We start from the raw sequence: 12,795 nt of genomic DNA, 5'->3' as shown, positions 1-12,795 counted from the left end.
CCTCTCTCAATCATAATGTCCAAAAAAGGTAACCTGGAGTGATTAATTTCAAAAGTGAAATGCAAGCCCAGGTCATTTTGGTTCAGGCCCATTACAAAGGAACTGAAGCTGACCTCGATACCCCTCCAGATGATGAACACGTCATCTATATAACGTAGCCAAAGTACAATATTCTCCTCAGTTATAGGCGTAGTTTCGCCAAAAATGACATTTTTTTCCCACCAGCCCAGGAGCAGGTTGGTGTACGACGGGGCACATGGACTCCCCATGGCTGTGCCCCTGAGCTGGTGGAAGTACTTATTGTCAAAGAGGAAGTAGTTTTTTGTAAGACAAAATTCCAAAGCCTGGATGACGAACTTGTTGTGGTCATTGTATTGACACCCTCTCGTTCTAAGGTAGTAATCCACAGCCATGCTACCTTTTTCGTGAGAGATTGAGGAATATAGTGCTTCTACATCAATAGAACATAGTAACATGTCTGTCTCTAACTCAACATTATCTAGTTTCAAAAGGAGGTCCGTTGTGTCACGCATATAGGAGCTTAAGAAGACGACAAATGGTCTTAGGATTTTGTCCACATAGAGGCCTAAATTTTGACTAAGGCTTCCAATTCCAGAAACAATAGGTCTCCCTTTAAGGGGATTTGTACCTTTGTGAATTTTTGGTAGGCAATAAAATGTTGCTACTACCGGATGGGTTGGTATAAGGTAGTCTCTTTCAGTGCCATCAATTTATTATAGAAGGCCTCCATCACCAAGTCTTTTAGTTCGCTATGATATGACTTTGTAGGGTTCTTTTCAAGTCTCTCGTATCCCATCTCTTTCTGCAGAAGGGAGTAACATAGGGTCCTGTACTGAGATCCATCCATAACCACTATGTTACCCCCTTTATCTGAGAGCTTGAATACTCTATCTCGATCCCTTTTAAGTTCACAAAGACCCTCCATCTCTGCCTTAGTTAGATTGTGGAAATCCTTCATACTTTTTGTTCAAGTTCCGTTAGATCATTGGTTACCAGGTTCAAAAAAACATCAACTGTACTTAAATCACCTGTAACAGGTGGCATATGTTTGCTTTTATTTTTCAGATCTGTGAAAGGTCCCTTTCACAAATCGTTGGGGTCGACATCCCCTAAGTGAAACAAAAGTCTAACATCACTTAGGATATCCTCATCGATGCCCAAATCAGTGCAGCACTTTGTCAGGACTCTGAACATTTTTTACCTTTTGTGCATTAATGCCCTTTTCCAAGATGGCGTCTTTCGTCTCATGTGCACTGTGTCTTCCTGCTATAAAACTCCACCCCAGCCTTCAGTCTGTGCTAGAGTATTCTGCCTTGCATCCAGCTCCTGACCTCTGATTACTCCCTGGCTATACACCTGCTCCTGTGAACCTGTGTGGTGATCCTGCTACTCTGCTCTGAGTTCCTGCTGCATACACCAGTTTCCAGTAATCCTCCATCTGCTGCTCGTGTTTACTTCCATCTGCATTTGCTGGACATGTAAGCTGTGGCTGCTTTGCAATAACCTGAGACTATTAACCAGGCCTCCCTGGTTGAGCTAAGATATTATTTGAACTGCCTTATAAGCTTATCTATCTGTGTTTGGACTAAGACAAGGATTTATTTGTGTCAAGTATCCTCAAGAATAACTGTGCTTTATAGACTTTCTGCTTGATTGCATTTTCCTCTGAAGTTCCCAATAGACTGCTAAGCTGCGTTTATTATGTGCACCAAGTGTTGTGGACTTGAGTTTCTCTCTGCACCTGTTTGAATCACCGTGTGATAATATAGACTTTACGACTTATAAAACTGTGTCCTGTAGTTGTCTTGTTCCACGCAAAGAGTCTCCTGAGTTATCCCCTATAATTATTACACACTTTTTATTTTCCTTGATAAAGTGTTTTCTCCATTTTAAGCGTCGGACAAATACATAAATGAAAAGGAAAATAAAAAGTGCTGCACTGATTTGGGCATCGATGAGGATATTTCTTTACTTAGAATTTGTATTATGGCAAGAAAAAAGCAGCTAACAGTCTGTTCAGTAGGACTATCAGCTGTGTATCCACCAGACTTCTGCACAACACAACTGATGGTCCCAACCCCATTTATAAGGCAAGAAATCCCACTTCTTAAACCTGACAGGGCACACCTGTGAAGTGAAGACCATTCCCGGTGACTACCTCTTGAAGCTCATCAAGAGAATGCCAAGAGTGTGCAAAGCAGTCATCAAAGCAAAAGGTGGCTACTTTGAAGAACCTAGAATATAAGACATGATTTCAGTTGTTTCACACTTTTTTGTTAAGTATATAATTCCACATGTGTTAATTCATAGTTTTGATGCCTTCAGTGTGAATGTACAATTTACATAGTCATGAAAATACAGAAAAATATTTAAATGAGAAGGTGTGTCCAAACTTTTGGTCTGTACTGTAGGCTTTAGTCAAAGGAGGCTCAATTCTTCTCTCTTGGAAGAAGCAGAGATTAGACAGTCCTTTGAGGATTTTCTTCAGAGCCAGGTACCCTTACTGGATCTTTGTAGTAGTAGGTCAGAGTGGTGGGAGATGTTCAAAAAAAGGGTGGCGAGATTCTTCCGCCAGCTCTCGAGCCTCAGGAATCTGAGCAGGTACCGCCTGTATCAGTGTCTGAGGAAGAAACTCGAGCATCTTGTCTCAACTGGAGGTAGCCGCGAGGAGATCTCCAGAGTGAAATCTTTGCTTATGAGGTGTCAGTACGATAGACACGCATCTTTGGTTTTTGAGAGGGATTACGGGAAGTACCGCTCGCCCGACCCTTACAGAGACTGCAAGATGTCAGTGAATAGTAAAGTGGTAACAGGACTGGTTGACACTACGGGGTCCCTGAGGCGATCCAGATCAGGGATCCTGGAGGTTGTCAGATCCTTCTACTCGCACCTCTTGGGGAAGAGGGATCTTGATTGGGATGAGATTATTATTATTTATTATTATTTCCTCGGGCACTCTGCCAAAGTCAATGTAGGTGTTCCCTTATCATCTTGTCAAAGGGTAAGAACCCATCTTGTGTTGAGAATTGGTATCCCATAGCGCTTCTCAATGCAGACAGGAAGGTTCTTGCAAAGGTGGTGTTTACTCGGCTGGTGAAATTTGCACCCCGACTCCTTTCGGAGTCCCAGCATTTCTCTGTTCCAGGCCGCAGCACATTTAGTGCTGTGCTCTGTGTCTGAGAGGCAGTGGAGCAGGGTAGGGTTGGTCACTGGAAGGGGTTCATGCTGTCAATGGACCAGGCAAAAGCGTTTGATCGGGTTAATCACGAGTACCTCTGGTCCGTCCTTCTGAGATATGGCCTGCCGGGGGGGGGGGGGATTTGTTGATTGGCTTGAAACCTTGTACGGTGGGGCAGAGAGTTTCCTGCTTGTGAACAGGTGGATTGGCAGCTCTTTTGAGGTTGGGTCCGGTGTTCATCAGGGTTGTCTCTTGAGCCCGTTGCTGTACTTGTTGTTTGCGATTGACCCACTTCTTAGGAGCATGGACCATTGGCCGGGATCGGGATGGACCAGGCAGCATCGGAAGCCACTCTGAGGGTGGAGGCATATGTCGATGATGTCACTGTTTTTGTTTCCTCTCACGGGGAGGCAGGGTGGCTGATGTCAGAGGTAGATCGCTGCTCGGAGGCATCCGGGTCCAAGATTAACCTGGATAAGTGTGAGAGTCTCTGGCTGGGAGGAGTAGATCCTGATCAAAACTTACCTGCTCCCTTTACTCATTTTTCTGGGCCATGTGTGCATCTTGCCGGAATCTCTGTGGACTTGGGTCTACAGTTTGTTCTTCCAACTGTTATGGGGGAATAGACTGAACCTGGTCAAGAGGGAGGTTACTTACCGTACGAGGAGACTAGGAGGGTTGGGTATGTGGTCAACCCTGTGGTATTCCTTGTGGATACCTTCATTAAGATCAATATTGCAAACCTCTGGAAAGAGAGGGCTCCTCCGTGGGTATTCTCCTGTAGGGGATGGTTTCAGCCTTTCTTCCAGGAATGGGAGACAGGAGGGCAAATGAAGAATCTTCGCACACTGCATGGACATCTTCCGGCTTACGCTACCTTGGTTCTGAAGGTAATTCGTCGGTGGGGTCTGGGAATGTGGGAGATCAGGACTCTGCCAAGGAAACTCCTTGACAATAGGGTTCTGTTGACCCATTTCCAGAGGCCTCTGGCGCTCAGGGATTGCCCAAGTCGGGATCTTGGGGAGGGTTTGCATCTTCTGAATTCTATCAGGATCCCCTCGAAGTTTTGGGACTTGGCTTTGTTCTGCTTCCATGGGAAACTGTGTGTGAGGGACAATCTGAAGTGTAGGAGCTCTGAGGACAGGAATTGTCCTCGTGAGCATTGTGGTACCGTGCTGGAAAGCATGGACTACTTCCTGCTTCATTGTCCCTTCAACACAGAGGTGTACAACAGGGTGGGCGCCTTCATTGGCTGGTCTCGGCTGGCCGGTCTCTCCTATGCGGAATGGGCCTATGGAGCATTCGGAGACCTGGGTGGTCGGGACCGCTGCACCTTATTTCTAGTTAGCGCAGTGGTTAGGTATCACACGTGGAACGCATGATGCTTAGTATCGACGCAACGAAAAATCCTCCCAGTGGACGATGGGTTTAGGACCATACTCGGTGACCTGGTGAAGGTGCGCTCTCTGGAGTATGGGAGACTGGGCGCACGGAGGGCCGCGCTCCTCTGGAGGGGCTTTTCTTTTAGTGTGCCCTAGTCTGGTCATCTCCTTTCCTGGTGGTGGGCTGCTGCTGACACTGTAGATTTTTGTTTTATTTGATTATACAGTGATGTAGGGCTGCAGGCGCCGAACTTGGGCTTCGTGTTTTGTAATTATTGTGGTGTGTGCTGCTGTATATATTGTATATATTGTATATAGGGATATAGAATTGGGTGTAGGTGTTAGGTTGGGTGGTGGGAAAAGGGGGGAGGTGGGATTATCTTGTGGGACTATGGGACACTGGGTTGTTTGGGGGAAAAACTGGCACTGCCTGATCTGGCCTATGGACGTTGGACATGGACTGAGGCATGAGACGCAGGACCAGCTCTCAGGTCAGTGCGGGGGGTTGGGAATGGAGGATAGCTTAGTATTCTATATATTTGTTCAGTTTGTGGTTATTTTATTTAAAAATAAAATACTAATAAATAAAAAATAATATTTATGTATATAGTTTTTGTTTGCTATTGTTTATTTTATTTGTTATTATTTAGTTTGGTGACCGGACCAGAAGGTGAAAGTACTTAATATTAGTTATTATTCTGTGTATATAATGTGTGAGGAGAGAATGAGCGGCTGGACCAGTTTTCATTATACTGATTGTTTTCTTGCTGATATTTCTGTTTTGTTTCTGTTATTATTGTTATGTTTTTTCAGTGATATATAATGTTACTGCCCGTACGCTGTCTGTAGGGGTCGGCTGTATACACTGATATATAATGTTACTGCCCGTACGCTGTCTGTAGGGGGTCGGCTGTATACAGTGACTGTTCAGCTCTGCTCCCGTATACCTCACACCGGATTGTCTCTGTGCTTCTTGTTTTCCAGAATTGCCGATCCCTGACGATCTCCGCGCTCCGCTGAGACGTCTGCGGGAAGAACAGCGCACCAAACATTACTTTCCTCCAGAGTACGGCAGTAAGGGACCTCCCTGCCCGTATGAGGGACACACATAGATAAGACCACCCTCGGTGACGCCATGTAGCTGGAGACAACACACAGTTACCAACATGTCTGTGAACGACACTCCGCTGCCCCCTATAGTCAGGACACTCTGCTGCCCCCTATAGTCAGGACACTCCGCTGCCCCCTATAGTCAGGACACTCCGCTGCCCCCTATAGTCAGGACACTCTGCTGCTCCCTATAGTCAGGACACTCCGCTGCCCCCTATAGTCAGGACACTCCGCTGCCCCCTATAGTCAGGACACTCCGCTGCCCCCTATAGTCCGGACACTCCGCTGCCCCCTATAGTCAGGACACTCCGCTGCCCCCTATAGTCAGGACACTCCGCTGCTCCCTATAGTCAGGACACTCCGCTGCCCCCTATAGTCAGGACACTCCGCTGCCCCCTATAGTCAGGACACTCCGCTGCCCCCTATAGTCAGGACACTCCGCTGCTCCCTATAGTCAGGACACTCCGCTGCCCCCTATAGTCAGGACACTCCGCTGCCCCCTATAGTCAGGACACTCCGCTGCCCCCTATAGTCAGGACACTCCGCTGGCCCCTATAGTCAGGACACTCCGCTGCCCCCTATAGTCAGGACACTCCGCTGCCCCCTATAGTCAGGACAATTACACAACTGACTGACAGGTGATGGTGGAGGCCGTGGCTGCTTCCACTAAGGCCAGATATTGGGGGGCTCACAGTGAGCGTATGGTGTAAACACCTCTGATGTATATATAATATATGGTGGGGATTCGCTCAGGCAATGGCAGGGACACAGTGAAGAGGCACATGCAGGTTTTCCGTTCAAGCTGTGTGTTTTATTCACACTGGGAGCAGAAAAACAGTCTTGCATCACACCAAGCACAAGTCCAGCTTGTTTCCACCACATAGGTCGGGGCCCGGACGTGCCGGTGCGTTCAGGTGTGATGTTGCCACATAACTCCCCTCAGCACTTCCCCACCCACCAACACACTGAGAAGTTCTGGCTGTCTATGCTGTCCTAAGACCTGCAGCTGTGTAATCTGGGCGTTTCCCCGAAATAGCAGAGAAGGGTCATGCCAGGTCTTGATCACCTATCCTGCTATTTACCGTTTTGAAAGGCACCTGCCGGAAGTAATAGGTCTCCTGTCCAGCACCATACCCGTCAATGCGTCACATACCCCCCTCCTTTGTGCAGCCAGCGAGGGGTGGACAGGTGCCATACAGCGGCCTCTGGATAGAGCTGCTTTTCCAGCAGCTTGCCTGCCTGGTGTCCCTCCATAAACTTGACATTTTGTAGGGACAAGAACCACTTGGTGACCTGAGTATTCCCCTCCTTGGCTTGACTCATCCACGTAAGGGGAATGATCAGTCACCAGGCGGAATGTCCTCCCCAGCAAATAATAGCGGAGAGCCTCGAATGCCCACTTCATGGCGAGACTCTCCCTTCTCCACTGTACTGTGCCTGGTTTCGGCTGGTATGAGCTTTCAACTCAGGTAACACACGGAGTTCTTCCCGGTTAATTTTCTGGGACAGAACTGCGCCTAGGCCTTCATCCGAGACATCTGTCTGTACGATAAACTCTCTTTTGAAGTTGGGTGTGACCAGGACATATGTCCTACACAGTGCCGACCTCAGTGTCACAAAGGCCAATGCAGGAGTTGGTGTAGCAAAATTAGGAATAAATCTGAAATGCCCAAGTAACCCAGGAAAGCTCTCGCCTGCCTCGTCGTTAGAGGGTCAGCCACTTCTGTACCGCTTCTATTTTGTTCACCTGGGGTTTGAGAACTTCCCGTCCAATTACCACATCTTCCCTGGCCCAGGACAACGTATCTGACATTTCGGGCCCCTGTGGCAAGTCCTCTATTTCCCCCGCCATCACTTCCAGGACGGTTTTCTCCCCCCTTTTCCTCCGGAGTGGAGGTCACACCTACAATCGGCATCCCTTCCTTGGGGGCACAAGGTTCTTGCACTACGATGCGATGGAGCTTCTACTGGGGTACTCACCGGGTGGGACAACTGCTGGCCATAGGGCAAAGAATAAGGGAAAATCCCTCCCAAGTATCAGCTCATAGTGCAGACGCCCAACTATTCCCACCTCGTGGCATGGTCTCCGGCTGGTGTGTTTATTACCACCAGTGGAGTGGGATAGTCTTAAGTCTCCGTGTATACATAGCACCCCGACTTTCCAGACGGTGAACTCGCTGGATCACGAGGGGTGCCCTCTATTTCCACTTATTGTGAACCCTTCAGCAGGATTGTGCTCAGTAACGTCCACAAACAGCTCCCCGGAGCACCAGAATCTCATTAACCCTTTCACCCCCGGACCATTTTTTCGTTTTTGCGTTTATTTTTTGCCCCCTTCTTCCCAGAGCCAAAACTTTTTTATTTTTTCTGTCAGGGCTTGTTTTTGGAACTTTTCTTGTACTTTTGAATGACACCATTGGTTTTACTATATCGTGTACTAGAAAACAGGAAAAAAATTCCACGTGCTGTCAAATTGAGAAAAAAGTGCAATCTCAAGTCATTACGAGTTCTTAGCACCAAACATGCCTAGATTGTTTTTATTTACATGGTGAAAAAAGAATCCAAGGTTTGTTAAAAAAAAATAAATAAATAAAAAATGCCATTTTCTGAGTCCCGTAGCGTCTCCATTTTTCGTGATCTCGGGTTGGGTCAGGGCTTATTTTTTACGTGCCGAGCTGATGTTTTTAATCATACCATTTTGGTGTATTGTATTTTAATGCAATGTAGCGGTGATCAAAAAAAAAAGTAATTCTGGCATTATGACATTTTCTCGTTACTCCGTTCACCGATTGGATTAATTCTTTTTTAGATATTGATAGATCAGGCGATTCTGAACTCGGCGATACCAAATATGTGTATATTTACTGATTCTTTTGATTTATTTTGAATGGGAGATGATTTAAAATTTTAGATTTTTTTTTGTATTTTTGAAAAGTATTTTTTTTTTACTTTTCACTTCCTGCAATAGTCTTCATGGGAGACTAGAAGCTGCGATCGTCCAATCGCTAGTGCTACACACATGGCTTGAGCCCTTCTCTGTGTAGCAGAAATGCTCACCTCCTATGGGTGCCCACTATCTGGCTATGACAACTCCAGGGTTCTTCTGCAGACCCCGGGTTGTTGTGCCAACCCATCAGCGGCCTACAGTCATGTGACACGGGCGCCGATAGGTGGGATTAGTGTTGCGATTCCAATGCAGTTGTGTTAAATGCAGCTATCAGAGATAGAAAGCGGCATTTAACAGGTTGACAGCTGCGGGTAGATCGCGATTCCACCTGCGGCTGTTAGGGGTACATGTCAGATAGTGAAATCAGCTGACGTGCTAGAAAAGTTGTGGGCTCAGCGGTGGAACCCACAACAAAGGAGGAGAAGCGACATGCATTGTACATGTACGGCTCATGTCGTGAAGGGGTTAACTAAAAACTACAAACACAGATTCCACAACAACCACAAGACGGATTCCATCACCTGATATTGGTGTAATCAGTATAACATCTCCTACCTGACACTGTCTGTAGTTACTGAGCACAATCCTGATCACAGGACGATTGCCGATTGTGTAGTCTGCCACTTGCTCAACCGGTAAGTAGCAATAGGCTTTCTGGGGTCTCGACACCACAAACGGAGCAATCACTTCCTCCTATCGATCCCAAAGTAGACCTTCCCTTTCGACCACTCTGTCAAGCATGTCCAGATAATATGTTCCAGTGTCATCTGAGGATTTCATCTTGAGAATTGCCGCACGGACCACTTTCAGGACATTGTAGATCGCCCCCAAGCTCCTGCTGTCTGTATTGCTGTCACGTGCTGTACTAGCAGCCGGTTGGTCTCCTATTGTTGGTTAAATGTTTGTTGCTGGCTGGTGGCTTCTGGGAGCGCTTTCATCACTGCCTCCATCTCTGCAGGTATCCCCATCTGGGTTTGTAACAGTCCTTTTACCCAGGACATACACTGGCCCTGCCACCAGCCAGAAGTGGAGATAAAAAAATCATCCAATTTTAGGGCCAGCCTCACTAGGTGTGCCCGCTTCAAGCCACCAAATGTGGGGATTCACTCTGGTAGGCAATGGCAGGGACGCAGTAAAGAGGCGCACGCAGGTTTTCAGTTCAAGCTCAGTGTTTTATTCACACTGGTAGCATAAAAATCACAGACAAAGCACAAGTCCAGCTTGTTTCCACCACATATGTCGGGGCCTGGACGTGCGGGTCTGTACAGGTGTGATACTACCACAAAACGCCCCACAGCTCTTTCCCACCCACCAACACACTGAGAAATTCTGGCCGCCTATGCTGTCCTCAGACCGGCAGCTGTGCAATCCGGGGGTGACTTTGTGTCTGTTATCTATCAGATGACCAGCTTTAACTGTTTGCAGGAGAGGGAGGTAGAGGGTCTCAGTCATAGGCTACTTTCACACTAGCGACGTACGACACACGACGAATTGCGTCGTTGCAACGTACCGACGCAAGCAGTGAAAGCGCCGTACAACGGGGGCAGCGGATGCTGTTTTTCAACGCATCCGCTGCCCCATTGTGAGGTGCGGGGAGGCGGGGGCGGAGTTCCAGCCGCGCATGCGTGGTCGGTAGTGGCAGACATGACGCACCAAAAAACATTACATGCAATGTTTTTTGGTGGCGACGGTCCGACGCAACACGACGCAACCGTCGCATGACGGTTGCGACGTGTGGCAATGCGTCGCACTGTGTCGCTAATGCTAGTCTATGGAGAAAAAACGCATCCTGCAAGCGCTTTTGCAGGATGCGTTTTTTCTACAAAACGACACATAGCGATGTACAGTGCACGACACTAGTGTGAAAGTAGTGATAGTTAATGGTCAACTGGAGGTCATGGAGCCAGACTAAGCTCCATTCAATCCATGCTTAGGTGTTACTATGAGAGCGCCATAGATTTTACAATTATACTCTACAACAAGACACATCTGGGGTCACGTACAGAAACACATGCTGATGTCACCTACCCTCCCCTGTACTGTCCACGTGAAGAGTATATACAGCACATAGAAAATGTGATAATGGCCGACACAAAGCATCACCTGCTGTAACCTGAGCCGACATCTCACTGTCCCATCCTCTCTCTAGCTACTGAAGATGGCACCGCAGTGGACATATATTCTTTTGGCATGTGTGCCCTCGAGGTAAGACTAAAAACAAAAACTCACTTTATACCCCTGGAGGATGGTGAGGAGGAGCGGACACTTCTAGTCCTGTCCTGTAGTGATGTATATAGTATATACCCAGGAGGATGGTGAGGAGGAGCGGACACTTCTAGTCCTGTCCTGTAGTGATGTATATAGTATATACCCAGGAGGATAGTGAGGAGGAGCGGACACTTCTAGTCCTGTCCTGTAGTGATGTATATAGTATATACCCAGGAGGATGGTGAGGTGGAGCGGACACTTCTAGTCCTGTCCTGTAGTGATGTATATAGTATATACCCAGGAGGACGGTGAGGAGGAGCGGACACTTCTAGTCCTGTCCTGTAGTGATGTATATAGTATATACCTAGGAGGACGGTGAGGAGGAGCGGACACTTCTAGTCCTGTCCTGTAGTGATGTATATAGTATATACCCAGGAGGATGGTGAGGAGGAGCGGACACTTCTAGTCCTGTCCTGTAGTGATGTATATAGTATATACCCAGGAGGACGGTGAGGAGGAGCGGACACTTCTAGTCCTGTCCTGTAGTGATGTATACAGTATATACCCAGGAGGATGGTGAGGAGGAGCGGACACTTCTAGTCCTGTCCTATAGTGATGTATATAGTATATACCCAGGAGGATGGTGAGGAGGAGCGGACACTTCTAGTCCTGTCCTGTAGTGATGTATATAGTATATACCCAGGAGGACGGTGAGGAGGAGCGGACACTTCTAGTCCTGTCCTGTAGTGATGTATATAGTATATACCCAGGAGGACGGTGAGGAGGAGCGGACACTTCTAGTCCTGTCCTGTAGTGATGTATATAGTATATACCCAGGAGGACGGTGAGGAGGAGCGGACACTTCTAGTCCTGTCCTGTAGTGATGTATATAGTATATACCCAGGAGGACGGTGAGGAGGAGCGGACACTTCTAGTCCTGTCCTGTAGTGATGTATACAGTATATACCCAGGAGGATGGTGAGGAGGAGCGGACACTTCTAGTCCTGTCCTGTAGTGATGTATATAGTATATACCCAGGAGGATGGTGAGGACGAGCGGACACTTCTAGTCCTGTCCTGTAGTGATGTATATAGTATATACCCAGGAGGACGGTGAGGAGGAGCGGACACTTCTAGTCCTGTCCTGTAGTGATGTATATAGTATATACCCAGGAGGACGGTGAGGAGGAGCGGACACTTCTAGTCCTGTCCTGTAGTGATGTATATAGTATATACCCAGGAGGACGGTGAGGAGGAGCGGACACTTCTAGTCCTGTCCTGTAATGATGTATATAGTGTATATACCCAGGAGGATGGTGAGGAGGAGCGGACACTTCTAGTCCTGTCCTGTAGTGATGTATATAGTATATACCCAGGAGGATGGTGAGGAGGAGCGGACACTTCTAGTCCTGTCCTGTAGTGATGTATATAGTATATACCCAGGAGGATGGTGAGGAGGAGCGGACACTTCTAGTCCTGTCCTGTAGTGATGTATATAGTATATACCCAGGAGGACGGTGAGGAGGAGCGGACACTTCTAGTCCTGTCCTGTAGTGATGTATACAGTATATACCCAGGAGGACGGTGAGGAGGAGCGGACACTTCTAGTCCTGTCCTGTAGTGATGTATATAGTATATACCCAGGAGGATGGTGAGGAGGAGCGGACACTTCTAGTCCTGTCCTGTAGTGATGTATATAGTATATACCCAGGAGGACGGTGAGGACGAGCGGACACTTCTAGTCCTGTCCTGTAGTGATGTATATAGTATATACCCAGGAGGACGGTGAGGAGGAGCGGACACTTCTAGTCCTGTCCTGTAGTGATGTATATAGTATATACCCAGGAGGATGGTGAGGACGAGCGGACACTTCTAGTCCTGTCCTGTAGTGATGTATATAGTATATACCCAGGAGGACGGTGAGGACGAGCGGACACTTCTAGTCCTGTC

At 47.6% G+C, this 12,795-nt stretch overlaps 1 protein-coding gene across 4 annotated transcripts in view; it reads left to right on the top strand.

Annotated features, from left to right (window-relative positions):
- The window catches only part of NRBP2 (nuclear receptor binding protein 2), a 142,805-nt gene that overhangs the window by 96,665 nt on the left and 33,345 nt on the right, over positions 1–12,795 (top strand). For all 4 annotated transcript variants that reach the window (XM_077271503.1, XM_077271504.1, XM_077271505.1 and 1 more), the window contains 2 exons: positions 5,566–5,655; positions 10,788–10,843. In XM_077271503.1, the coding sequence (XP_077127618.1) occupies positions 5,566–5,655; positions 10,788–10,843 (146 nt within the window). The remainder of the gene's footprint in view (positions 1–5,565; positions 5,656–10,787; positions 10,844–12,795) is intronic.

This window comes from Ranitomeya variabilis, chromosome 6 (genome assembly GCF_051348905.1).
Source record: "Ranitomeya variabilis isolate aRanVar5 chromosome 6, aRanVar5.hap1, whole genome shotgun sequence".
Classification (NCBI taxonomy): Eukaryota; Metazoa; Chordata; class Amphibia; order Anura; family Dendrobatidae; genus Ranitomeya; species Ranitomeya variabilis.
Note: the sequence above shows the minus strand (reverse complement) of the source record. Positions and strands in the feature narration are given on the sequence as shown.